The sequence below is a fragment of the Stegodyphus dumicola genome, chromosome 7, assembly GCF_044657685.1.
Source record: "Stegodyphus dumicola isolate Sdum_Otavi_A_Nest chromosome 7, ASM4465768v1".
In the NCBI taxonomy this organism is placed as follows: Eukaryota; Metazoa; Arthropoda; class Arachnida; order Araneae; family Eresidae; genus Stegodyphus; species Stegodyphus dumicola.
The window spans coordinates 167,917,519-167,944,863 of NC_140774.1; the positions used below are offsets into that span (position 1 = coordinate 167,917,519).

Consider the following 27,345-nt stretch of genomic DNA (forward strand, 5'->3'; position numbering starts at 1 on the left):
ATGACATAGAACGGTAGCAAAGTTGAATTGTTTTTTCTAGTCAAATGTTTTGTTGAGAAAAAAAATCTATCGAGAATAATATAAGCATTTGAATTGTAACAAGGAAATAATACCGAGAAGATTAATAACAGTTGGATTGAATGCAATAATGCAATAGCAATAAATTACACTACTTGCGATGGAAAACATAAGCAACAAAACATTAATATTCTGCTATCATGCCACTCCTTAATTTATGATCGAGTGTGATTTTTTTCATGTCATTTTCTTTTATTTGTAGTACATGTCAAATAAATTGTCTGCTTGGATTTCAGGGAATGCCATTTTCCTCTTCGATGAAAAGTTGATACACTTTTCACATTCTGGAATTAGCTTTGAACTACGCAATAAATTCATCTTGTACATCCCAGAACTGATACTGTTTAATTGTATTTTCAAAGCAAGTTTGGGAAATGAGTAAATTTGTTTATAAGGTATTGCTCAACTTGGTTATAGATACTGTAATTTTTATTTAAACCTTCGAGTTTTACTGAAATCTTTAATATTTTATACTTTTGATATTTGAGCAGGATTTTGTAGCAAATTTTTTAAAAAAGAAATCATTTATAAATCTCATATTTAAATATTTTATTATTTTTTAACAGTGGATTTTCAATTTGTTCTTTCGCTATTATATTATACCTTGGATATCATTTTCAATCTCTGCCTTCTATACACATTAGCTCTATAATGTCTAGTTCAAAACAGAAAAGTTAAGAAGACGCAGTGCTTGTGACATCGTATTAATGCGTTAAACATGCAGTTATTATTACATGTAGTAATATGTTAATGATGCGTAAATCGTGTAATAAATATGTTAATATATTTAGGAAGAGGGGCGTTTCTTTACAAATTTTGAGCTAAATGCCTTTCGTAAATTATATTTAAAATATGAATAATAAGCCGCAGAAGGGCAAGGCTTTCACTAATCTATTTCCTTAAAATATTGAAACGACTGAAATTCCATTTGAGATGTGCAACAATTTCTTCCCCCCTCGTTCATTAATGAACAAAGTGATGTGAAGTTTCCAAATGATATCTTTTCTAGTTCCTAACAAAGAAGCTTCGATTAGCCTCTGAGGTTAAAGGTGACTTAGTAAGGAACCATAAAAGTACCTTTTTAGGATAGAACTGTCTACAATGAACTGATATAATTCATTTTTGGAAGCTGCATCTTAGAGTAAGAAGTATTGAAAACAGAACATGCCATCTCGGCCGTTAGGGCGCCGTAGGTCGTTTGAATGTTAGGCCGTATCGAGCGCTTTAATCGTGTAAGATTTTAGGAGTCTCCGGCTTTGATATAATTTTAAAACTTGCAATAAAATAGTAACACTTATATGTTGAATGCATGATTAAATTGCATTGATCGGCAGTAGAATATGTTAAATTTCTTTTGTGCGACAGAGATCAATTTAATTTTTGAAATTTCGAGTGTCCGTTGCTTTACCAATTACTCAGTTTTATTTTGTTACGTTTCTTAGTGCACAGATATGTCTTTTGATGATAAATTTCTCATAAGAGTTTCCAAACTGCCAAATCTTTACGCTGCGCAACGCCAAGTTTTGTGATGGTACTGTAGAGACATTAGGATTTTTTGGAAGCGGGAGATGTGGAAAATGAGTATTGCCCTCGCCGGGACTCGAACCTCACGAATACGCTTCGAGCATGCTGACCACTACACTACGAAGGCATGCTAAGAAGGCGGGAGAAATACCTTATAGTACCACTGGTATTAAATCATGCTTTCTTAGAATTCAAGATGGTAAGATAGTACGTTGCAGTCTTACCGTTATGCTAATTACTGAAATTATCTAATAGTTGCGAACTGGATGGTTCTAATAGTTCTAATATCTTCTTCTGGATATCTAATAGTTGCGAAAGATGGTTCGCAAGATGGTATTTTTCGAACCATCTTTCCTGTTATACAAGTGAATCCACAAGCAAAAGAATAGTATTTTCTTCAAACTTTATAGAAAATCTTTGTGTAATTAGTCGATCGCATCCGGTATGGGCTGTAGTCATTGACAAATTAAAGAAACCTAGTATTTTTCCTTCATAAAACACCTCGTTTACATTTCTATTCGGAGGGTACAGACACGCATGTGTAGCAACCAGTTTCTCACTATACTGGTAAGCTCAGAGCGCTACGGCAAAGGTAATGTTGCGAGTGCACGGGTTCATAATAACTTAATGCATACACGTCCGATGATAGGTTGATAATATTTATTTCATAGAAAGACACACTTCAGAGGTTTTGAAGATATAGGGTATCAAAAATAAAATGAATGTCAGAATATCTGAGTAAAATTTTGAATATACCCGTCGTAATCACTGCCACACTTGTGAATCTCTATTAAGTTTGGATGTATTGATGTTTAAATAAAATCAATATTCATAGAAGTGTTAAGTTTATTATTTTGGATTAAAATTAAATAAAATTTTATCTTTACTTAATACAGCATAGTTTTTATCTTTTTTCATATACGTGTTCACAGTATCACAGAGTACAATTAGTAGTTACAATTCAAACTACTAAGAACGTTAAACACATGTAATGAAAAGCGTACTTAAAGAGAAAAGCTAACCCAGAGATATCTCAGTACTCCGTACTCACGCTGAACTAATAGGTAACAAATGAGAACAGATACTCTCTCCAGCTTATATAGTTTCCACCCGGTTGCCAAGACATTTCTAGTACTTTCTCCTTCTCTAAATTAATGGCAGGCATGTCAGATCCGGATACGGTTAGAGCTATATATAAAATTAATTACTGTTATTCAATTACAGCACGTATTACGGTAATGCAGAGATCGAACCTACATGTGGCGAAATAGTCGTTAAGTTTGGCGACTTTCGGCGATACAGTTAGTAGCCAAAATAATTGCCAGCTTGGAGATATCTCGCCAAATTAATGAGACAGCCATTTACTCAATGTTAAATAGATTTGTCCCTGTATTCCTACTTTTTCAGCATATAATTGTCTCTCTAGATTTTCATGTTACATTACAAAGAAAAATACATCAATTTCACATATATAATGCACTAAAGTTTTCTATCTGTGTACAAAATTCGTAGCAGTAGAAAGCGGATGAAAGAAAGAATCAAAAGTTATATAAAAACTTTAAATTTTATTGAAAAATATTTGAGAATAAAATTCGAGGTATCCATAATCAAAAATAATATGCGCTTATTAAACATTCCTGTATATTATGTCTTTTTTTTCTGAAAGCATATCTACTAGAAAGCTGTGTTTCTTTGTCCAAGATATAGAGTATAAAAAATAAAATGAAAGTCAAAATATCTGAGTAAAAGTTTGAATATACTCTTCGTAATAACTGCCACATCTATTAGATTCTCTATTAGGTTTGGATGTATTGATATTCAAATAAAATCAATACTAATAGAAGTGTTAAGTTTATTAATTTGGATTAAAATTAAATAAAATTTTATCTTTACTTAATACAGCGTAGCTTCTACTACGGTGATTACACTAAATTTTGTATATAGAGCTAAAGCTCTAAAAGGTTTATCATCTAGAAAAGATAACACATACAATATCTTATAAAATTTTCTTAAGCTAAATTTAAAGTCGAAATAAATGATACAGATATAGAAATATTTATATCAAGTAAAGCTGCCAAACTATTTTTAATAAACAAAAAAGAGTTTTTATCGATGAAATTGCATTTTTACTACTTTTTCACAATTTTTATTTCTCAAGTAAATTTTTTAAGCTTAATTATTTCCGTTATGTAATGTAGAATATTATTTTATCCTCATGAATCACCTATAATCTCTGAATTCTGACTTAATTTCTATACATATTAATGCTTTTACTTTAATTGATTAGTGATGTATTAATACTCATATTCTCTACATATACTAAAAGAAAGATTCTGTCTGTGTGTGTGTGTGTATGAGTGTCCTTCGTTCGTGCTGCGCGTAAGCTAATGGACCGGGGCTACGAAATTTGGCACATTAGTGCATTTAGACAAGAGCCAGTGCACCTAGAAGTGAGTTTTTCAAAATTCGAATCAGATATTTTTATATTTTATCTTTTCTGATAAAATCGCATCATTTTGAATAGTTTTGTTCCTTTTGGAATGTGGTTTTGGCAACAGTTTTCCATTCAATGTTTTGTATACTGCACTGCTGACTGTAGAAAAATCAGCACGGTTGCCACTTGGAAAAATGAGGGCGATAATTCTGTGTAGATTTTAAATCAATGTTTCTCTGTTGGACGTTCGTTGAGAGAAGGCAACGGGAAGCTGGTTAATTTATTTATTAGGATAATTAATATCTGTATTAAGGGATATTTCTTATTTCATTGTAATATTTTTTATATGTAATACATTTTTATTGAAATTTGTGTATTTTTTTATTATTTTGATAAAGTTGTTCTGCAGAGTAAAATTCTGCAGAACTTTTAAATTGACTTTTTAAATTGAATGTTTGGTGTTCGCTTTAGACATTTTCCCGGTACATTTAAAAGCCATACCAAGGCTGGTCACGTAGCGGGTAGTAATATTATAATTAATACATATGCATTACACTAAAACTTGTCAAACCTAAAGTGGACTTCACCTTTCACAAAGAGGGATGAGAGCAAAAAAGGACAGTATTTCTAACTGAAAATCCTCATAATACGGAGGTCGTGAAAAGTGTAAAAACCTAAAGCAAATAGGAAATATCATAGGAAAATTTAATTCCTGAAGAAGGAATATGAGCAACGGAAACCATCCGTGTGAAACTTTCCTGCTGAAGTGAGATTAAGAAAGAAAAGCTGACATGAATGGAACGCAGATTAGACTATTATAATCATTGGAAAGATTAGTGTTATGAGTGTTTGCGTGCCATTTTCTTCAAGAGTTCGAGTGCGTTGCCATAATCTAAATAACCGAAACCAACCCCTTCATGAGAACTTTTTCCGCTTTGCCATGATTGATTTAAAAATATTTCGAGAGTAGCAACAAGAAGAAAGCAGGATTCCCGCAGTTAGAATAGAGTCTGGACGAATGCGTCGGAATGGTGTTCAAAACAAAATAGCCGCCATATGAACTTCCAATGTAAGTAGTTATTATCGAAAATACACTTTGAAATGTTTGAAAATAAATAAAACCGTGTTTATAATATAAAATTTGTATCTGCAGTTATTTACAAATAATTCGGTATTTTAATTTTTTTATCTCCGAAGCGAATCATTATTTTAAACAACAGAATATTAAACGCACTTCAGAATAAAAATCAGAAATTAAATCAGAATAAAAATATCATGAAGTGTAAATCCTGGAAGAAAATAACAGAGATTTCAGTAACTAAAAGGCGGCGGAGATGAAAATCTTAAGTAACCCATAATAGGATCTGAAACATATTGAATAAATGTTTTTAATAAAATAAAGCATTGCTAAATAATTCTTACTTCACTAACGCTTTTCAAATAATATGAGATGTAGTTATTCACTGACGCTCATTTTATTTAATGCAATTTTCCCAATTTCTTGTTATATCTATTACTGAAAGAAATGAAATGTGCTTTACGTAGGTTTCAAGCCTTACAATTTATCCCAGCAAGTTTTGTTTTATACCATAGTCTATAGACCAATGATGGCGATGTATGACACGCATGTCATAAGTCACACACGAACCTATTTTGGCTGACACGCACCACGCATTTTCAAAGTAATCAACGAAGACAAAAAATATTGCATAATACTGTCAGGACTTGTGTTTCTCTTGATTTGCTTCGGAAACATGATGTGTCCTGAATCGGAACAGGGAGCTTACTCAAGCTAGGTTCAAGATTTGGTGGAATAGACGACACAAGCAGGAAGGGTATACGAAAAACTTTATTTTCTATACTTTTACAAGTACTTCCGATTCAAATATCAAGTGGGCTAAACCTCTGGCCTTAAAGGTAAACAGGAACTGAGTGAAAACTCGTAGAACTGATTTGGCAAGCAGCTTGCTTCCTAAATCTCCTTCTCTCTCCAACTCTTGGCAAAAAGCCACAACTTAAATACTTGGGCGTTAGCAAGACAATTTGCATAAACAAGTTAAAGCATTTAATTCTGGCCGGAAGTAGAAAATAAGAAGTGATAGTACAGTTTTAAAATAAAATAAACGTTAGTAAAACTTAGGATCCTTACAATACAAAAGCATTTATTTCTCTTGCAATGGCTGACATTGTCAGCATGTGCTGAGCTTGCCTCGGATACGTCCGAATGCATACCTGGCAGATGGATGACACGGATTTCAGACGGATGATTCTATATGTGACACGGCTCCAGAGTTAGTTAGGGTTTAACGGAATTATAACACACCGTGCTGGAAAGGTCTGCTATGACTACTATAGGTGGAAAGGTCTGCTATGACTACTATAGACAATGCTATAAGGATGAAAGCTCCCAGGCAGCATGCATTCGTAAATTGCACGCGAAAAATACATGCAATATACGAATGGTCCTACGTATAAAATAAATAAAACTTGAACGTAAAAATATTATGAAAAGTGTCCAGGAAAAATTAGTATATATTTACGTATATTTTTACGTTACAATATACGTAAATTATACGTAAAATGTAGGTATATTCATACAAATCATCGCGCTTTTTTCGTACTTTTTACGTACAATATACGTACATTTTAAGGATTTATATATATTGTTTTTGAAAATTTACGTATATTTACCACATATACGTAAATCTCCCCAATTTCTTACTTCGTATATTTTACTGAAAATGTACGCAAATTTGCGCATTTTTTTTAAATTTTAACAAACGTATATTTTACGCAGAAATTTACGTGAATTCTAAATTTAGAATGCTAGTAGGAAAAACATTTGCAAATGTCAAAACCAAAAAATAATGACAACATTTTTGAATATATCAAATATTTAGTATTAATTTTTGGGAGAACAGGAACTTACTGAGCCATTTTTTCTATGTTGGCTAAGAAATGCTTCCCAACCAGAATAGACAAGGATATTAAAATCAGCCACCACTGCAAGCTTCTTTTTTTCTTCATAATATGCATGCAGGTATTTATAGCCGCACCTAATTTTTAAAAATTCATAATAGTCCATACAGTACCTAATCTAAATATAGAGCGCAATCAATATATTAAGGTGATTCAAATTAAAGACTTCAGGTAATACCTCAGAAATCGTGCCATCGCTGATACACAAGAATTTTAAAGACATTTTCTCCACTTCAGAATAAAGAATTCGATGGACTTTCATAAATTGCTGAAGAGCATGAAGTATTCCTTTTCATAATGATCAAAGACAGGAAAATTCAGAAAGAAATTTTATTCCGAATTTTAATAAATCTATGCCAAGCACCTACAGGAAAAAAATATTCGTTGACGTTGATCGGTAATAATATTCAAGAATCTTTACGCGTTTTAAATTACTATTTTTAATTTAAGATCAAAAGACATTTATTAAATGACAGACAGGAAATATAACCTATGAAGTATAAAAAAATGAAATTCGAAACTAGATTCCGGATCATAATCTCATTTTTAATTCTCCGTATCCTTCCTTAGCTGAATAAAGACTCGAATGATTTATACGCCTTAGCTTCTGTTGAAAATATGGTAAATTAGTGTTTCTGAATTGGGTTGTGAAAAAGAGTCCATTTGAATCGAGGCCAATGAGGTACTTCAACGGAACATCTCAAAGGGAGCCGAAAGTAAATAAATTACGGTTGAACGGAAACTAATTGGATTTCTCTGCTGATGCTTGCATTTACTTTGTTGCTTTTCTAGAGGATTTTCGTTTCAACAGTACTTTTTTTATCGTTTTAATGAAAAATGAAAAAAAGATGTAAGATGTGTTAGAGTTCTTGAAACGAGATTGAGTATTTTGCTAGAGTTGAAAACCGTGAATTGACAATCAAAGCAATTATTTTGATGTTCGATCGAATAGGCTGACAAATACTTATTTTCACTCCCGGCTACATTCTAAATTTGGTTCATTGCAAATTTTAACTCCTTTTAAAATTTTGAAACTCTTGAAAAATTCTTAAAAGAAATCCTTATCCTTTAAAAACAGTACAACAATAATTGTACGAACAGATAATCATACAATAGTAATTCGCTGCGGTATACGTAGTAATAAATAATAACAGTTACAAAATAATATAACGAATTTTGTGGATAAATAATTATAGTTAAGTTATATGGGGAATTATGGTAAAACGTAACATAAAAAGTCTGAAGAGAGGAAGTTTTGTTGGAAAAATGAGATTACTAGGGCAAGTGTTTTTAACATTGGAGTAATTGGCTAGTTTGTTAAATTGGCAAGATATTGCCAACTGGTAATAATGACTCATTTTTGTCGCCAAATTTGGCGGGAAATCTACAAAAGTCGCCAACCGTGGCGAGAAACAAGAACAAAATGTCGCCAAAGTCACCAAGGCGCCATTTGGTGATATTTTGGTCCTGCTTTTATATAATTATAACTCATACAGTACCTGAATAACTCAGTCATTTCTATATATAACTGAAATCGTGTCCTGCCTTTATATGTAACTTTTTACAGATGAGATTTATATTGTATGTAAACCTTATATTTATCAAAACTTTAATTTTACATTCTTGTAATTTACATCAATTGATAATATTTTGTGAATATTTGTAGTTTCTTTGTAGAAAATAACAATTATTTCTATTGCGATATCTTGAGTAAATGGGACAAAATGTTTTCACAAATCCCTCTCAAACTTGAAATTTTCATGGTAACGTATTCTTTGAATTATTAAATTGTAACATGATATTTACAGACTGTCATTTATAGTATTTTCCGCGGATTTCATTATTAGTATTATTATTACTAGCCCAAAGGAGCAATTTGCCCAGAAGGGCTATTAATTTCGTTTTGGCATTTTGTGTCGGATCCCTATAAATGCCAGTTCACTTTTAAAATTGATACCACCAAATATTAGTGCCTTGCATTATATTTAAAGAAATTAAATAATGAAGAATATCCATGAACGTTTATATATTTCCCGCACTGTGAAAACACAACGGTACCTAGAGACATAAAATTTTGAATAACGTTGTCTTTCATTTGAATATGGGCATCTGGAAGCCCAAACTTGGAATTTTTATTTTGTCAAACATTAAAGATTTTTGATTAACAAACTCAACGATTTCAAAGCGAGCAATGGCACTACAAGGAAATAAAAAAAAAGACTTATTTATCTCCAGTGCGCGAGACTGTGTATCGGAAAATCTAAAGATATGCTCCCTTTAAATTAGTTTGCGATATTGCTGGTGAATTGAAATTTATGGTTTAAGCGCGAAGAACATGATATTTAATATATAAAAGTAACACACAAAACGACCATTTGAGCGTAATTTAAAATCTTAAAGCTTCAGATTATTATTATTATTATTTACTACTCAAAATTTTCATTAATAAATGGTTGCAATATTTAGACATAAAATTTCAATAATACTTGAGATAAAGAATAAAAATAATGCCTAAAATCAAGTTATAACCAAAAGGAAAGTAAACTTACATCGTATTCTTAGGAAAACCTCATTACTTCTTCCTGTTCCTTCAGAATTTGTGGCCATGCAATAGTAAAGGCCACGATTCGTTCTTTGCACTTTTTGAAGTACCAAAGATTGGTTGCTGATGACAATACCCGCTGAGGTATTAGTTCGCAGTTCTTGGCCCTTAAAATACCAACTGACCTCCGTTACCCAAGGATTGGCGTGAATGTTGCATTCGAAATATACATCATTTCCTTCTTGAATTTCTTCTTTCTTGAAGGTACTTCCAAGTCGAAGAGTCACGTGAGGAACGTCTTTAAAATATGAAAGAAGACTTATATTATTGGACAGGAAGGAATTGATTATAATTTAAATATTATTAATTTATTTATTCCTTAAAACATGTAGCTAAATTTTAAATTATCTTCCTTTTTCTGAGTGTGATAAGTCACAACAAAAACATGTTACATTTGAGGTAAAATTTGCGTAGAAATTATTTGATAGGACGTGCAGTATACATATTGCTGTGTTCTACGTGTTCGTTAATTTGGAGTGATTAAGGACAGCATTTAAAGAAGCAACAAAACACAGTTTATTCGTTAGTATTACACAGAACAGTTCCGAAGACGCGTTACAGTCGTCAAAAAACTATGACAAACACCCTGAAACAATCAGTACTACAGGCATCAGGCTTTAACGGTGCATACAACTTCACGGCAAAGCACAAATGTACAGCTCCCGACTCGGTCGATCGCTGTCAAGCTCATCTTACACACTCATGATACTCTTCACGACAAAACTTAAGATATTTTGAAATATGTTATATAATAATAAAATACATAAATCATAAATATTTTATATAATGCTACTCCGCGGACAGGCAGTGTATTTATAGCTTTTGACCTACCTTGGAGAGCATTTTTGGAAAAACCGGTTAGACTTTGTTCTGGAATATTCCCGCTCGGTCTATGTCATATCACCAGTTTTGTCGCCAAATGGGCGATTTTGAGCCGAATCTGACACCCTACCTTTCCTGGCACCCTAAACCCGCAAAGGCTAAGCGTGGTTTAGGGTACCAAGTCATTCTAGCAACCCTAAGCACACTTTGCGGGGAAGCTATCTTATCGCAGTTGGGCGTTTCTAAACACTATTATATGGAGAGAATCGAAATTGATTGATTCAAAATGAATTCTGCTGAATTATGCAGTTCCTCCTGAACTATGGAACTCCACTCAACTCCTCTAGGTATACCCCAAGTTATAGTTAAAATTCGTATCATTATTTAACAAGTGGGCTCCTAAACTTACCATCTAAAATAATTAACTACATCATATTTTTTTTATTATTACATAAAATATTACCAAATAAATCTGCTTTTATACCTATAATTATAATAAATACTAATTATAAATAATAATTATAATAAAATGCTAAATTTCTTTTCATTTTCCGCATAAAGTGCCACCATATTTTAAATATATTTTTCTCCTTTCTTTTTCTTTTTTTAAACATGCGTTTATCTGACGATCGTATGAGTTCCTAAAAACAATATATTTCTAGGGAAGTGGTCGTCAAAATTTGTGGACTCACGGAACCCTTAGCACTCAAAGGGTTTTCGAGGAACCCTATCCCATATTTAGAAAAATATATATTAAATTATAATACCTAAAGTAGATTAATATGTTACAGGTACTTTATGTAAAGACAAAGAAAAAAGTATTACATTTTAATTAAAACCCTTTAATATAAAATTTATGTAATTTATTCGTTAATAGTAATACCTCTTGCTCTAGTTATTACCAACCCTTGCATCATATTTGGTATACAGAATTGTGCTTGCATATATCATATTCTGCATTTAATTTTTTTTTTCTATATCTTGTTTTTGTTGCTACATACATTGCGAAAAATTTTCACCTAAATAAATTGTTCTGAATTGCTTTAGTATTTATAGCTGCGTGAGAAACTTCTAGTGCATGCCTTATTTGTTTCGAAAGTTGCTAAACGACATGCCGATCATTCTTTTGAAGCGACTAAAACTAACTTAGCATTATTTTAATTTATGCACCTTTGTTATTTTAAGCACCTTTGTTTAGCACAACGTTTAGCTATTGACGTTCGAAGTTTCAGTCCTGTCCTAAGCGACAAATGCACACAGTGGGTTAAACTGCATAAAGATCCCCAAGAGAGACGTAATCGCTTCACTTGAGTAGGCTATTGTTAACTCTGTAGCATTTTACTTGGCATGGAAGGAAATTAATTTCAACAAAACTTCGTATACAAGTGTGTTTCAAATGTTTTAGAGAAACAGATTTTGACCTCTACCGGTGCGAAAGAATTAAACAAACTTTCCTTTATTACTATTATTATTTTATAAGACAAAATTCTGTCCTTGGCAGTAAAATAATGGTTGACATGCAATAAAAATATACCTATTTACTATTATATCTATCACATTTTCGTACTATTCACGATTTTAGTTGTGAAAAGAAGAGTATATGTTTAAGTATTTCAGTACATTCATTTTTGTCATTTTCTAGGTTTACTATTTAATGTCAGTTTATCAATATAGATATTAATTTCTTGAACTTACAGTGTATCTCGAGTGTCCAGCCATCAGATTCTGCACTGCCTGGGATAACAGGGTTGTGTGCTCTGCAAGAAAAGTGAACATTGTTGTCTTGTACTGATGGAGTGAAGGTGAAAATGCTGGTTGTGACATCACCTGATTGTGTAGATTTATCATCCGGATTTTTCAGTTGCTTATTGCCCTTCCACCACGTGATTATTGCTGGTGGTCTGGAACCTGCTGCCATACACGTGAATTCATATTCTTGACCAGCGCTAAGGGGTTGTCGAGTTGGGTCTATTCTTACATCTACTGGTTTCACTGAAAAGAAAAAGTTACAATAACATTAAAACTTTGTAACAAAAGCCGAAAGAATAGCGAAACCAAGTAATATTGTGCTGGAAATATGTAACTAATAGAATAAATAAATTATTTTACTTGTGGAAATGTGCATTATTTTGTTAAAATTAAATTTAAATTATAAAAATTAATATTGAAAGAAAATGTAAAAATATAAAATACAGGTAAAATAAAATTATAAAATTAAAATTATTTATTTTTTTTCCAAAATAAGTAATAATTTTGAATATTACAGTTTCGTAATAATTTTGAAAAGTTGTTTAATATTTTCTTACTATTCTTTTACTAAATAATGTACTTATTTCAGGTTCAAGACCTATGGACGCTTTCATAGGTGAAATATTTTTTATTTAACATCTCAAATTGTCTTAGGATCTCTTTGTTTTGTCTTCCAATAAAAGAAAAAATAATCGCAATTATAACGAACACTGCATTTTGCTTACTAGTTTTGTATGAACACAGGAGCATATCTTGATATGATCTCGTACACTTTAATAACTATTTAGGTACAAATTTCTACTTTCCTTGTTTCTTACTTCAGTAGTTTTAATATTTATTTTAAATTTTGGTAAGCTATTTTCGAAAAGGAATATTTAATATTTTCTATATTTTCAGTAGCCATTAGCCACCCACGTGTTATAGTGGTTAAGAAGCGCTACTGCGGTAACGAAGGCCACAGGTTCGAATCCTGGAGAAAGCATAGTTGCATGTAAATGTATAATGTCTTTGCGGCAGGGGGACATTCCAAATAGATTGTGAGCCAAAAGCCCTCTCGTGTGGTTTGGTGGTAGGTTTGAGGGGGGTTCCTACGGACCAAACCCGAGGGTGCTCGCTCTGGGGATGGAAGTAAAAGTCCAACCTCCTTGAGGTTCTGGCAATCATTCTTCCATGAAATATATGGGCCAGACAACAACGGCAAGCAGCCATTACGTTCTCTACCTTGTAAAAGCACATATTAAGGTTTAGTTGATTTTACAGAATTTTCCCTTTTTTGGGATAGAAAATTTGATAAATATTGAAAGAAAAATTGAAAGATCGAAGTTTTTTAGTTATTAATTTGCACAAATTGTACTTGGCAGGAATTATGTAATTATTATTAATTCATGTTCTGAATGCTAAATTTTGGTGTCTTGGCTTATTGATTTAATTTTACAGTAATCTTAAAATTTTAAAAGATTGGTAAAACTAATAAATTCGTTTCTAATGCCGCATATCATCCTATATACGTCACAGATTTTTTTATGCAATCTACTAATTTGCTGTTTACATCTGAATATAGTCCTCACTTGTCATTATCATAATATCCTTAGTCAAATTAAAACCACAGAAAGAGTTTCTGTGAATACAGAGTTTCCCACTGTAAATCCATTAAATCCTCAGAAATATCTAAAATATAATTACTAGAAATTTTAATCTTGTAACTGAGACTTCACTTAAACCATAATTATTCTGTTAATTTAAACAACATAATTAAGTGTCTTGTCTGCATTTGCAGTTAATGCTTTGTTTTAATTAAGCATGTTTCTCTGGCGTCATGTTTATGCGGAATAAAACTTGCATGATATCTGAAATGAAGTTTTAAACTTGCAGTTATAATCTGACATGCAAAATAATCTACTAATTTATACTAATCAAAATTGCTTAAGAAGTTAAATAGAGGATAGACTGAATAATCGTAATATGTTATTTCTTTATTTACAGATGAAAACTTACTTTCTGCTGCATTTGCGTGAAGCTGAGGAAATTCATTTAAACAGATTTAAAGTGGAAAAGCGTAGTGAAAGACATAATGAAAGTTCGCAACGTTTAGCATAGGCAGCATAAATTTGCATTCATTTTAAATATGTACTTAAAAGCAATAAAAATGAAAGGAATAAGAAGCTATGCAATGAATTTAAGTAAATGAATTAGAAATAGTACCATGTTCCGTTCAGAAATATCCATAACTAAGCATTTCTCTCAGGCGCCGCTTTTTTATACGGTTTAGTTTAACTTGATAACATCATCTCTTTTTTTCTCCCTCTCTTTCTTACGTGAGGGTACATGTTAGAGAGAAAACCTTGAAATTAAATAAAATGGAAGAGACATTCTATCGCAAACTGTTTTTACAACACCGCTTCTAGTTATTTACAGCTACGATTTCTTTTCAAATATGTTATCATTATTCTTTATGTTATATGTTTCAGCGTTCGGAAGTCTTCACATGTCGATGGCCGAGCGCTGTCGGAATCAATCCACAAAGAAATTGAAAACTAGCAACAGACGAGTGTTGTCATTCATAAAAATTAAATTTGGCTGTGTCCCTGAAAATGCTAAAGTAGGGCTCTAAATACCACCATCTACATTTATGTATATGTTACCGTTCTTCCTTATACCACCATCTACATTTATGTATATGTTACCGTGAAAGACCGAAATTGGAGAATGTCGACTTTCACCGCAGAATGTCAACATTCACCAAATACGTCGGTGAAAGATCAAATATTGCACTACATTCTTGTATATTCGGACCCTCACCGGTGTATGTCGACAATCACAGATATGCTCAGGTGAAAGTCGAAAAGAGAGGTTATAAAGTGCCATAATAGTTTTAAGTTGTTGCAATAAATAAGATTTGAATCACTGGTAAGTTTTTTATTACTGTTATTTTATTTTCTCATTTAGAACGTACTGTATAATTAAGTAAGTTTTTAACTTCTATTATTTTCCTTTCTCATTTAGAATGTATTGTGTGTTTTAGGTTCACATGTTCTTATTTCAAGCCTCAAATGCGTTTATTCGCGACTGAATAACGGAGAAGAAAATATAATACTGTTATATGTTCAACATTCACCATTAGTACTTGGTGAATGTCGGCATTGACCGGTGTAAGTCAGAAATAAGAGTATTTGGAAAATATTTCGGACATACACCAAGAGACTATGTGAATGTTTACACTCACCGGTGAAAGTCGACATTCTCCAGATTTCGGTGTTTCACCGTAACATATGTACAGTAAGACCCCGCTTAACGCCGGGGATACGTTCCATCAAAGTAGAGCGTAATGTGAAACAGTGCTAAACGAGCCTATCTTTACATGTAAATATTGGGGTTAGGTGAAGATGTCTAGGAAATTGGTTAGGTATTAAATTTAAAAAGTATGTTTTTTTAATAAAAATAAAACATTTTTAATAAAAATAAACATTTATTTCTTAAAGCCAATGTAACAGCTTTAGTTAATGACAGAAGTTAAAACCAATTCTTACTAAAGCTTTCCGAAATCTAATATCTTGAGTTTAACTCTTCATTATAATTTTACGTAATGCCAAGACGCTACCTTTGTTTTCATGCCTCTCCATTACGTTCGATGTAAAATGACCGCTGCTCATCACGACTGGTTTCTGCACAAGAGAGATTGTGTCTGATTGCTCCTTGAAAACGACAGATTTTTATTCAAAATTTGCGCTAAACTACAGTTTCATTTTTGACTGATTTCAGCTGGTAAGTGTGTGTTCAAACTGATCCTCACAAAGTGATGAATATTGTTTAACTGATACTTTCTAGAAATTTTTTAATAAAAGGAAGCATATTTAACGCAATAAAGAAATTTCATAATATTGTTTAAACACTTTTACAAACTGCATAGTAAACTTCACTTTCAGAGGTGTGTGTGTGATTATGTATGGCAAAGCCTCGAGGGCTATCTGCCTAAGGGGAGGGATGCCTTCGTGGAGGACTTTCTAAGGGAAACTGGCTCGTATACACGTTACACATGGGGAAAACCACGAAAACGCCCATGCAGCCAGCCCGTTCGCGGGATTCGAACCTCGGACCGAACTACCAGTGTTCAGCGACTTTACCGCTCGGCCGCTGGTGAGCTCACTTTCAGAGGAATATTCTTCGATGATAAATTTATGGCTAAATGGTTTTAGTTGGTATTAAGAAGCATTCTCGGGGCATTAAAGTTTAAATTAAAATATGATTTACATAATTTAATTAATCATAATTATAAATTATGTTTAGATGATCTAGAGGAACTCATTGGGTTTAAAACTGCATTTAGATATAAAAACTTTTTAAATGTAAATAATTATACAACACCATCCAAAAGCGTAGAAAACGTAGTTTTTCAAAGAAGAGTATCCCAAAATATTCTTTATGTTCATCAAAATAGCGTTTTATTAGCGTGAGAACTATGACTTGGAATATTCTTTGATATGCAGAGCTGTTGGTCTCTATGAAGCATTTTCTTCCAAGTGTTTAACAAGATGGCTGAGTGTTTCAAAAGACATAATATTTGCTCTCTAAAAATACAGCTAAACTGCTGCTATAAACCATGGACAAGTTCTCAGGTGTAGAAAACTAAAAACAAGTACCCTTCAAGAGTGGATTTTGCAGAAGTGGAATTTATTTCCTTAAACATCATTAACGTCATTAACGTCATTTACGGAAAGCATGAAAAGCTATTGATATATATCTGCGTGTGAGAGTACAAGTTAAATAGATCACATTCTATATTAGTATAAAACTAAGCATTTTTTAAAGGTACTGTATTTACTTTTTTCTTTAATTTTAGTCATATAGATGTAGATTCATTAGGTTTTTTGTTATGCTAACGACGTGAAAAATTAGCAATGTCCTCGTCGGAACTCTAACCTGGACCTCCCGAATACGCGCCGAGATTGCTACCGTTACACCACAAACGCATGCTGGAAGGAAGAAAATACTTTATATACTCCCCTTTTAAAGAATTTATTGGGATTATTATTATTACTTAAATTTTTATTGGAGACCCAATCGCCAGATCCTGATGGTGACGAATTATTGTACACCACCTTTTAGTAAGAGCGTCATTCTAGAGTCAGTAGTTTTTTTTTTTTTTTTTTTTTTTTTTTTTTTTTTCAAATAAATTTATTTAATTCTATCTAAGAGTTTTTGACAAATCATTCTTTTCGTGAACCTAGAAAAGATTTTGAACAACTACATATAAATCATATAGACTTAAATTTTAAATAATTAGTCCTAAATATTCTTTAATATCTCATAACGTAAGTTAAGTAAGTAAAATTTCCTTAAGAGGTTTATCTAGAGTGTTACCAACGGGATCTAGATGGAAGAGGAGGAAATTGAACAAACATTTCCAGCCTACAGAGTATTCCTAAAATGGACAAATAAGTTCAAATAACAGGACTTCTATCCCTATAGACCCAAAAAGGAAAAAGCAAAGAACGTATTAGGGTAGAAGAAAAAATAGTTACTTAAACGAAAATGTATAAAATCTTTTTTTTTTCGAGTAGAAATAAGAAGGTACGAAGTTAAGTCCTTTAATAGCACATTCATCAAAGCGTGGATCAGGCCTTCGAGGTAAATTGCAACAAGTTATATTGCTAGTCAAAGCAGAGACTATAGAATACTGATAAATTAAAATATTATTAGAACTGTAAGCTAGAGTGGTTGCAAGGTAATTCGCAAGGATTTCAAGATCACTATATAAAAATGAACAAAAGGCTTATAATAAATAGAAACGTTATTCAAGGTATGATAAAAAGGCATTTACAGTAAAGCAGAGTACAGTGATCATTAGGAATTAAAAGCGTTTTTATTTATCGAAAAATATAAAGTGTTGTATATGTGTGAATAAAATACTAACCAATGATTTAAACTCTATTTATTATCTAAAAAGAAACAAATGATTATGCGCTCTTATATTTAATACTAGAGGAAGTACTCAATGCCAGTTATGTTGGATTGAGTGTAATGTATCTTACAACAGATAGAATGATACCGTTGCAATTGTTCTCTAATAGCAATGCAAAAAGTACGATTCATAGTCATACAGTTCTTAGACTGATGCGATATGGAGACCACATAAAACGTTTCTATAGAAAAGAAACTAATTCTGTCTCATTATGTCAACAAAAATGGCACGCTTTTGATTCCGTCTTTCGAAACAAATGGTCGTAAAAGCTCAAGTTCCTTCCAATATTTCGCATATACTCAATTTTAGGCACTTGAATATGGCAAAACATTGATCAAAATTGATTTGAAATCAATAATGCGAGCAAACAATTAAACACACTTTTTTCTTTATATGTATAAAGAATTATTGCAATTTAAATAATTTTAATCAGAAATTTTATTAAAAAAATTAATATTTAAATTATTCAGGAGTATTTTATTCTTTTAAAATCGTTCAGTTAGGTAAAAGCTATACAGAGTTGAAATCTGAATGATACATTAAATTTGACGAATGGCATTCTCTTAAGAACTGATCATACGTGTACGCCAGTTGAAAGATATGTTAAAGAAGAGTTCTCCCCTCAATGGTAATATTTACAAAGGCGAGATCATAACATAATATTGTGGCAATCATTTTAAGTCTTACTTACCGTTCTACTTAATCAATCCTATTTCTCTTTTAATTCACGCCACATATATTCACTAGTTACGTCTTATATTTAGTAAAACAAAAATTAATGCAAATGAAAGTATCTTATGTATCTGGTTTCATGTTGCATGTGTAAAGAAAACGATTCATGGTATAAAATGAGAGGGTAATTTTCACTATAAAATTCCATAATAACAGAAAAAAAATGCTCCTGACATTTGGAGATTACTAATGACATTTCGGGTTAACTTGAAACTTTACGGTCGAATTCGTAATAATCTGAGGGTTCAAAAATATAGCGAAAAAAATTGTAATCTATACCCTCCTGACCTAAGAGCTGCCTTGCTGTTCCCACTGCTAGCCCCGATTGAGCTATTTGTGTTTTAAAGAGTTTAGAATTGGTCGGATTATGTATTAAAACCGTTGCATATTAGGCTAGTGAAGACTTGTTCTGTATTGATTAACTAAATGTCTTATTTTAAGATTTGTATAGTTCAAGGTATGTCATATAATTAATCGTTGTAGTTAATTGTTACCAATTATTGATTAAGAAATTGTTGCAATTATTGGTTTTAAGATTTGTTTATTTCTAGGCATGTCATATAATAAAGTGGTCTAGTTAATTGTTATCAATTATTGCCGATATGCAATGGAATTTTAAGTTTTTCAAATTGTCACTATAGTTACTGTCACCAGGAGGGGTCAAATGGAGTTGTTTAAATTTAAACTCTGCTTCTGTAAGCTAACTATATTCAGAGATGTACACTGCGAAAAAATAGAAAAAAGGGCAGTTCTATATCCCCCGTTCTACTGGGCCGATTTACGAAATTCAGATTCCGTTTTTTATGTCTCGAAAGCGCGACTTAGGATATATATTAGATTTATATATAGCATTATTCTAGCATAAGTATTTTGAAACATAATCGGACTTTTTCTGAAATAACATACCATTTTTTTTTCCATATTTCGATTCTACGACTCGATTATGTCTAGATATTAAATTTTGTAATTTTTGGTGCGAAATTTATGGAGAAATTTTAAAAAAAATATTATCTTGGCGAATTTTTTTAGTTTGCGCCAAGAATAATTCCCTTGCCGAACTTCTTAATTCAAAGCAACCCATTTTCCTTTACCTTTATTCTTTGTGCACGAGCGAGGGTGGGAATCATCATTCCTCTTGTCAGATAATTTTAACAAAGTTCCTAAACCACATTTGTTATTATCACTTTCAACAAATATGCCAAATTTCAAAATGCGCCAAAATTTTAATTCACGTATATCTTAGGATATTTTGAATACAAAACTCTAATTTTTACAGTTATGCTTAAAAATACATCTACTTCAATACAATGGTAAAAATTTTATAGATTATAATTCAAATGTTTTTCAAAAAAATTATAAAAGTTATTTAAAAATAATCATGAAAATAAGCGAATTTTATTTGGAATGAACCTAAATTTCGAAATGTGAAATGAAGAATAAAAAAAGTTTAATAAAAAAGAGATAATGAATATATACCACATTCAATTAACATTGAGGAGCTAAAATTTTGAGAGCTAATTTTGTTTTTAAATTTACTCGTGCGATTTTTAAAAAACTTGTCAATTCGGCATAAATTGAGTCGTAGAATCGAAATATGGAAAAAATATTGGCGTAGCATTTTAGAAAAAGTCCGATTTTGTGTCAAAATACCTATATTAGAACAAAGCTATATATAATTCTAATATATTTCCTAAATTGCGCTTTCGAGACATGAAAAACGCAATTTGAATTTCGGCAATTGGCCCAGTACAAGAGATATAGAACTGTCCCATGTTTTCCGCAGTGCATCTCACTGACATTAGTTAAATGATCTTAACAAGGTTTTAGGCAATTTTACTGCACTTAAGAATAATTTAAACACTGTATTCAGAAAGCAGATAACCTTATTAAAAACTGCGCTAAAGATGTTTCTACCATTAAAGCCAACAATCCATCATGTATTGAAAGAGTAATCTAGAGTCCATAGGGAAGTAATTTATCTTAGGAAATAAAAATTTTCAGCAGCAGTTTTTAATTTTAAGTACTATAATCTGCTTTACTCATCATCGATAATAAGTCATAATAGACGTTCAAAATTATGTTTTACTAATTTTAGACCTAATCCACGAGCCAATGAAACGTAATCCACTAGTCCATTCAGATCTAGTACCCATCTCGTAAAAAAGGCTTAGTAAATCCGTTTTGGAATTTAAAAGTCCAATTTGTATGAACACCAACAAAAAAATTTAAGTCATTTGTTATTCGCAGCATGAAAGTTCTACATTTGATTTTGCAGAAAAAACTTCCTAAACACTTACTTAATTTGAGTTAATTTTAATTTTAATTCTTTAATCGAAGTCAGTTCGAGTAAATGAGCATTTAAAAGGGTGAAAAGAAAGAAACTACAATGAATTACCATTAATCTATGAAAATAAAAGGAAAAGATTTGAGAAGAAAAGCGATGGTGGACTTCGTAACACCTTACATAAAGCGAACTAAATGATTTTGAATTCGGCTTTAATTACGCACTATAGTGAAGGATTAATGAATGATTTCTGGGTATTACGTGAGTGCATGCATTATGTTACGAAATACCTTTGTGTGATTTATAAAGAAGTTATGAGAAATTGATTGCTTGAGCATAAATTCTAGAAAAAGACACCTTTTATTTTTTTATGTAAGAAAATTATTAGTGTTTACCCCTTCTAATTACCTAAGAAGTTTTAATATTTTTAATTCTATTAAATCAGTGGTTGATAAACAAACAAAACGGCAATATTTTGCTTCAAACATCCAATAAGCTCATTATCGTGTGAGAAAATGCCTGTTTAATGTGTTATACACAAAAATTAAAGATTCTTCTCTAGCTTTGAATGTATTGCATGCAACTAAATGCAATGAACTGAAGTCAAATGAAGGCTGCTTTTTTTTTTTTTTTTTTTTTTTTTCACAAATGGATAGTCCATTACATTACAAAATTTCTGTCAAAATTAGATGCAAATCAGAAAAACAATTAAATAAGAATAGCAAGAAAGAAAATCTGAAAGAAATCAGATTTGAACTTCGCACCAGAGGATTTGTTAAGATTTCTTCCCTTTCGCTGAGCATCATAAATAATCAATCTGCTCTTAGATTCGCTCCCGTTAGCACAACAATTTTGTCTTTTTAGCTTTATTATTAAGCATCGCACTTACGCCACATAAAATTCAAAAGCAAGAGCAAAAATATTTAAAAACAGCATAACTTTAAAGATTCCGATAGAGGATTAGGGGATGCCATATTTTTTTTAATTGCTATCTTTATTTCTGTTTTTAAAAGTGGCCGCCTAACAGAGTTATAAAAATATACAAATAATAATAATGGTTTCAATGAGTGTAGTTGATGTCATTTCGTAAACATATCAAATATTTCCAATTAATCATCTGTTAATTGAAATGCATTTTTATTTAAATCAATCACGTTGAAAAAGAAGAAAAATTATTTTTAAGAAGAACTGCGCTTATTGCTTTGCACACTTTATTTGTTATTCAGTAAGAGAAAGATTAAATTTGGAAGTTAAATATTTCACGCTTTACTGAATGGCAACACGCTGGTGCACAAAGATAGTAAGTACACTAATATAGGCAGTGTCAATACATTGCTTTCAAATAACCGAATTTTTGGATTAAAATTGAAAGTAAGTAAATGTATATTAAACAGATCATAAATACTACTTACCCGTAACATTACGGAATTGAAAATGTAAGAGTATCTCTATCTTCATTCGCACTGACAATTTTATGTGCGGTTTGTCTATCGTGTCGTGGTCCCGTAGGAAAATTAAACTAATCTAAGAAGAGCGTGATAGCTATCTCTAGCTTCATTGTTACTAATACAGGCTGAGATATTCTTTATCTATCGCATTCCATCGGCGAATCAGACTACATCATTTGCTGCTAAGATAGCTCTAGCAGTTTGGAGAATATTTATACACAGGAAAGCGCTTTCTACGGATATTTCTCAACATTTTGAAATGCTATCGTAGTTGTGGGCAAGTACACTCATGTCCATAAATTAAGGATAATTCGAAGTCACGCGGAAATCGAACTCTAAAATAAATATATCATCTGCAAAATCACTACACATATCTTCAAGAATCATATGCAAATTTCAGGAAGTAACCAGATGACACCGATGGTACGTCACAATGACGAGAGTGTAAGAGAGTGATATATAAGGAATACATGCAAAAGAAGTAAAATTGTTCGCAGGCGCTTTATAAGCATTTCAGTGCAATAACCGAATAGTTATGACACAAAGGACGCATTTGGATGATTTTTTACGTGGTAGAATTATCGGCCGTCTGGAATGTGGGCGTACCCATCTGGAAGTACCAGAGGAACTTGGAATTACCCAGAGTGTCATCTCCAGGCTATGGTAACGATTCGAAGATGATGTAACTCTGGGCGACCTGTGCTGTAATGTCAGTAGACGTTACAGCACAGGTCGCCCAGAGTTACAACGCCGACTGAGGACCGGTATTTGGCAGTTACTGCCAAAAGAAACAAGCGGAGCACAGCCTCAAACGGCGTTGTAACTCTGGGCGACCTGTGCTGTAATGTCAGTAGACGTTACAGCACAGGTCGCCCAGAGTTACAACGCCGACTGAGGACCGGTATTTGGCAGTTACTGCCAAAAGAAACAAGCGGAGCACAGCCTCAGACCTGTCTCGCCAGCTCTCTTCAGCCACTGGTACGACAATTTCAAGGCACACCGTCTACGGACGCTTAGGGCAGATTGGTCTATATGCTCGCAAACCTGTCAGATACGTTCCAATTACTGCAACTCACTGTCGCCAGCGGTTAGCCTGGAGTAGAGAGCATGCATTGTGGACACCGCAACAGTGGGCTTGTGTGATGTTTTCCGACGAGTTCAGGCTTAGCTTGCAGTCTGATTTTCGCCGAAATTTTATTTCGAGAGCTCCAGGTACCCGTTACCACCAAGAAAACATCATTGAACGACACCCTTACGATGGTGCAGGAGTGCTCGTTTGGGATGGAATTATTCTGGGTTCCAGAACTGACCTGCATGTTCAAATTGGAACCATGACAAGCCAAATCTATCGGGACGTCATTCTGGAACAACATGTACGTTTGTTTCGGGGCGCCATGGGCCCACAATTTGTGTTTATGGATGACAACGTCCGTCCTCACCTCCGATTGAAGGCATTCGCTTACACATCGTAAGCGAATGCCTTCAATCGAATCGGAGGAAGCGAATGCCTTCAATCGGAGGATATCACCCGTATGGACTTGGCCAGCATTCTCACCGGACTTGAATCCAGTAGAGCACGTGTGGGATATGCTGGGCCGACGAGTTGCAGCCCGTCAACCTCCTCCTACATGTCTACCGGAACTTCGGAGGGCATTGCTTTTTGAGTGGTGTAATATCCCCCAAGATCAGATCGATAATTTGATACTCAGCATGCCTAGGCGTTGTACGGACTGTATTGCATCGTCTGGGGGACATACAATGTATTAACAATCATACCAACCATGTAATATTGGTTTTTTGTAAATAGGTTTTTTTTTGTTAATTTGCTCCAGGGAGAAAAAATCGCTATTTTTTTAAATAATATCAAACATATAGCATATTTTTCGCTCTTTATCTTTTTGTTTAATAAATAAGCTTTACAAATAAGTCAGATTTGTTTTTGCTTCTAACTCTTCCTTTGCCTGATTTTGCATTATCCTTAATTTATGGACATGAGTGTATAAATATGTTATTAATGAGACATTTTATAAAACCAACAACCGCATTTTTTATTTCTTTATGACGCCACATAATGGGTCAGGCTCATGTGCTAATCGCCTCAGACTAGAAGCCAACCAAATATAGGCTACTGGAGACAATGAGTACACCCCTTCGATGAAGAATCGAAAAAGATTTCTTTTTAGACAGTAACCGAAAAGGCATCGATTATCTTCCTCTATATATAGGAAAGCGATTCACGAGAATTCGCATTATTAGAATTGTCAGTTAATTACCCTTTCAGGTTAAGTAATTTACAACTTTAGCTGATATTCTTGGGTGAAGAGTTGGACCGAAAATAAAAGTTTATTTTAAACATGCTTAAAAAATTGATACAAAAACAAGATGAAAAACTTGGCTCAAAACAATCAGCAACAGTTACAATTGCTAATAATATATGTCATATATAACTCCACTCAATTCACATCTGTCCTCTGTCCACGTACTTCTGTCCTTATTACACCCTTCTACGAAGTAAAGGAAGTATTGTAATCCCGAAAAATTTCGGATATCCTATTTCAAAGAAAATATATCCATTTTGCCCGCTCTGGAATCCATTTGAACGATGTTTTTGCAGTAAGGACAAAATAAATCTGACCGTATGGACAAAATAAAGAACGCTTTTTTCCCAAAACAGATTGTAAAATGGATTCAAAAGAGATTTTTTTCAAGACGTCTGTGTGTACATACGTAAGTATGTACGTATGAATCTCGCATAACTCAAAAACGAGTACCGGACCGTTGAAATTTTGAATATGGGACTGTACAACATGAAGTTGAGCACATGCAGTTATGTATATGTGGTTACATGTATATATACGTATACCTACTCTGATACCTGGCTCGGTAAGCTCAGTTTTTTATTCTTATATTTTGGAAAACTGTGCATTTTCCCTTTAAAAGTGATTGAATTGTGTTGTTCTTATATTCCGGTTCAGGTTTACGGCCTTTGGTTAGTCTGCATACAATAGTTATAAAATTATTGGTAAACATTGCTAAGGCGCTACAAAGCCTAGCGAAACCGCAATTTGTTTATATTTGAAACTCTTAGTAAAATAGTGAATTTTGTCAGTTTCAGCACGAACTACAGCGTTCTTTCGCCGAATGCAACCAAACGTATACTTTTAGTTTTGTCTTCCGAAATATCTGTCTTCCTACCCGATGGCCGAATTGCTTGTTTTTGCGTAGAAACTGTAATTTTAATTGTAAAACGTTTAACTTTTTTAACTGTACTTAGCGTTTTATGTCTTTCCCTATTTTACAATTTTTAATGAAACTATTTTGAGTATTTATGTCTTTTTGCCTTTCAACGAATTGAGAACTGAATTGACTGAATGAGAAATATATCTCTAATTAAGTTCGAGGGAATAAATTTAAATGAAATGCAGCAAACAGTGTGTTTAATTTAATAAGCGTTACAAGGAATCATGTGGTATATGAGACTTTTTTATATATTCATAGCTCACCGAATCCACCAGGCAGTCTTGATAAAGTTTCACGGACTTTACATTTCACTTTATAATAGTGTAGAGTCATTGGGTTAATTGGAAGCAGAAAAGATGAAAAATATGCAACCGCCTTCGCCGGGAATCGAACTACGGACCTCTGGAATACCGGCCCAGCGTGCTACCGTTACACCACGAAGGCACGCTATGGAAGTGGGAGAAGTACCTTATAACAGTAAATAATAAATTTAACACTAACACAAAACTAGTGGGTGATATTCGATGATATTCACAGCAGCATCTTTTTATTTTAAATGCTGTTTTAATTTAGGCGGTAGTCCTTGAAAGTAGAATAGTCGTTATATTAAGGTTATTTAAAATGATTTGTAGTAGTCGCTATTTTAAACGATGTTTTACTTTAGATGGTAATCCTAGAAATAGTCTTTACAAACGGTAATAGGTAGTCAGGCATATAGTTCTTTTAAACACCAGCCAGATTTCATAGTATGAAACACCGTTCAGCCAAGTTTTCTCTAAATAGATTTATCAAAGCAATGGAGCAATGAACTCACAAGACAAAGATACAATCAACGCAGTTTTCTAGTAAGATATGTTTCCATTCTTTGAAGTAACATTTTGTATAGGTTAACATGTATTCACTAATGGATATAGGTAATATGAGTACATTGTTTTCAAAATAACCACAGTATTTGTATGCAAGATATTGTGCGCAGATAGTGATATATTGTAGGCGCTGTGAGAATACTTATAAGTAGAATATCTATTATTTTAAATCATAAACATATACAAACGTATTATAAAGCATTCGTTTATTAATTGTAAGCATCTTTATTCTACCGGAAATAAGTTCTCTAAGATATTCGAAAAGAATTAACCTAAGTGTATCGAACCCATTATTTCTGACAAATGAAGTTACTCTCTTGCATTTCTTATGAGAATTAAAAAAAATAAAGCTTCTTCACTTGAATAAGTACGTACTTTAAAGATAAAGTACAAAGAAATTACTACAATGTTATTGAAATTCCGCACGAAAAGTTGATGCTGATATATGTGAAGCAGTATATTTCTCCAAGACAGAAGTCTTAACTTGAGAGCTTAATTTCTGTTTCAATTAAGTTCACCTCCTCATTACTCAACGACGTAAAAGTCGCTAAAAGGGATAGAAGCCGTGAGCGGAAATTCCGCAGAGATGCGCGAATAGGATGGAATTAATGGCAAAGAGATCCCTTGA

General features: G+C 32.6%; 1 protein-coding gene across 1 annotated transcript in view; it reads right to left on the reverse strand.

The window, feature by feature from the left end:
- LOC118193531 (protein turtle-like) overlaps window positions 1-27,345 on the reverse strand; it is a 1,156,839-nt gene that overhangs the window by 80,064 nt on the left and 1,049,430 nt on the right. The window contains exons 7-8 of the mRNA XM_085821447.1: window positions 12,135-12,431; window positions 9,565-9,855 (exon numbers count right to left, since the gene is read on the reverse strand). Of these exons, the coding sequence (XP_085677573.1) occupies window positions 9,565-9,855; window positions 12,135-12,431 (588 nt within the window). The remainder of the gene's footprint in view (window positions 1-9,564; window positions 9,856-12,134; window positions 12,432-27,345) is intronic.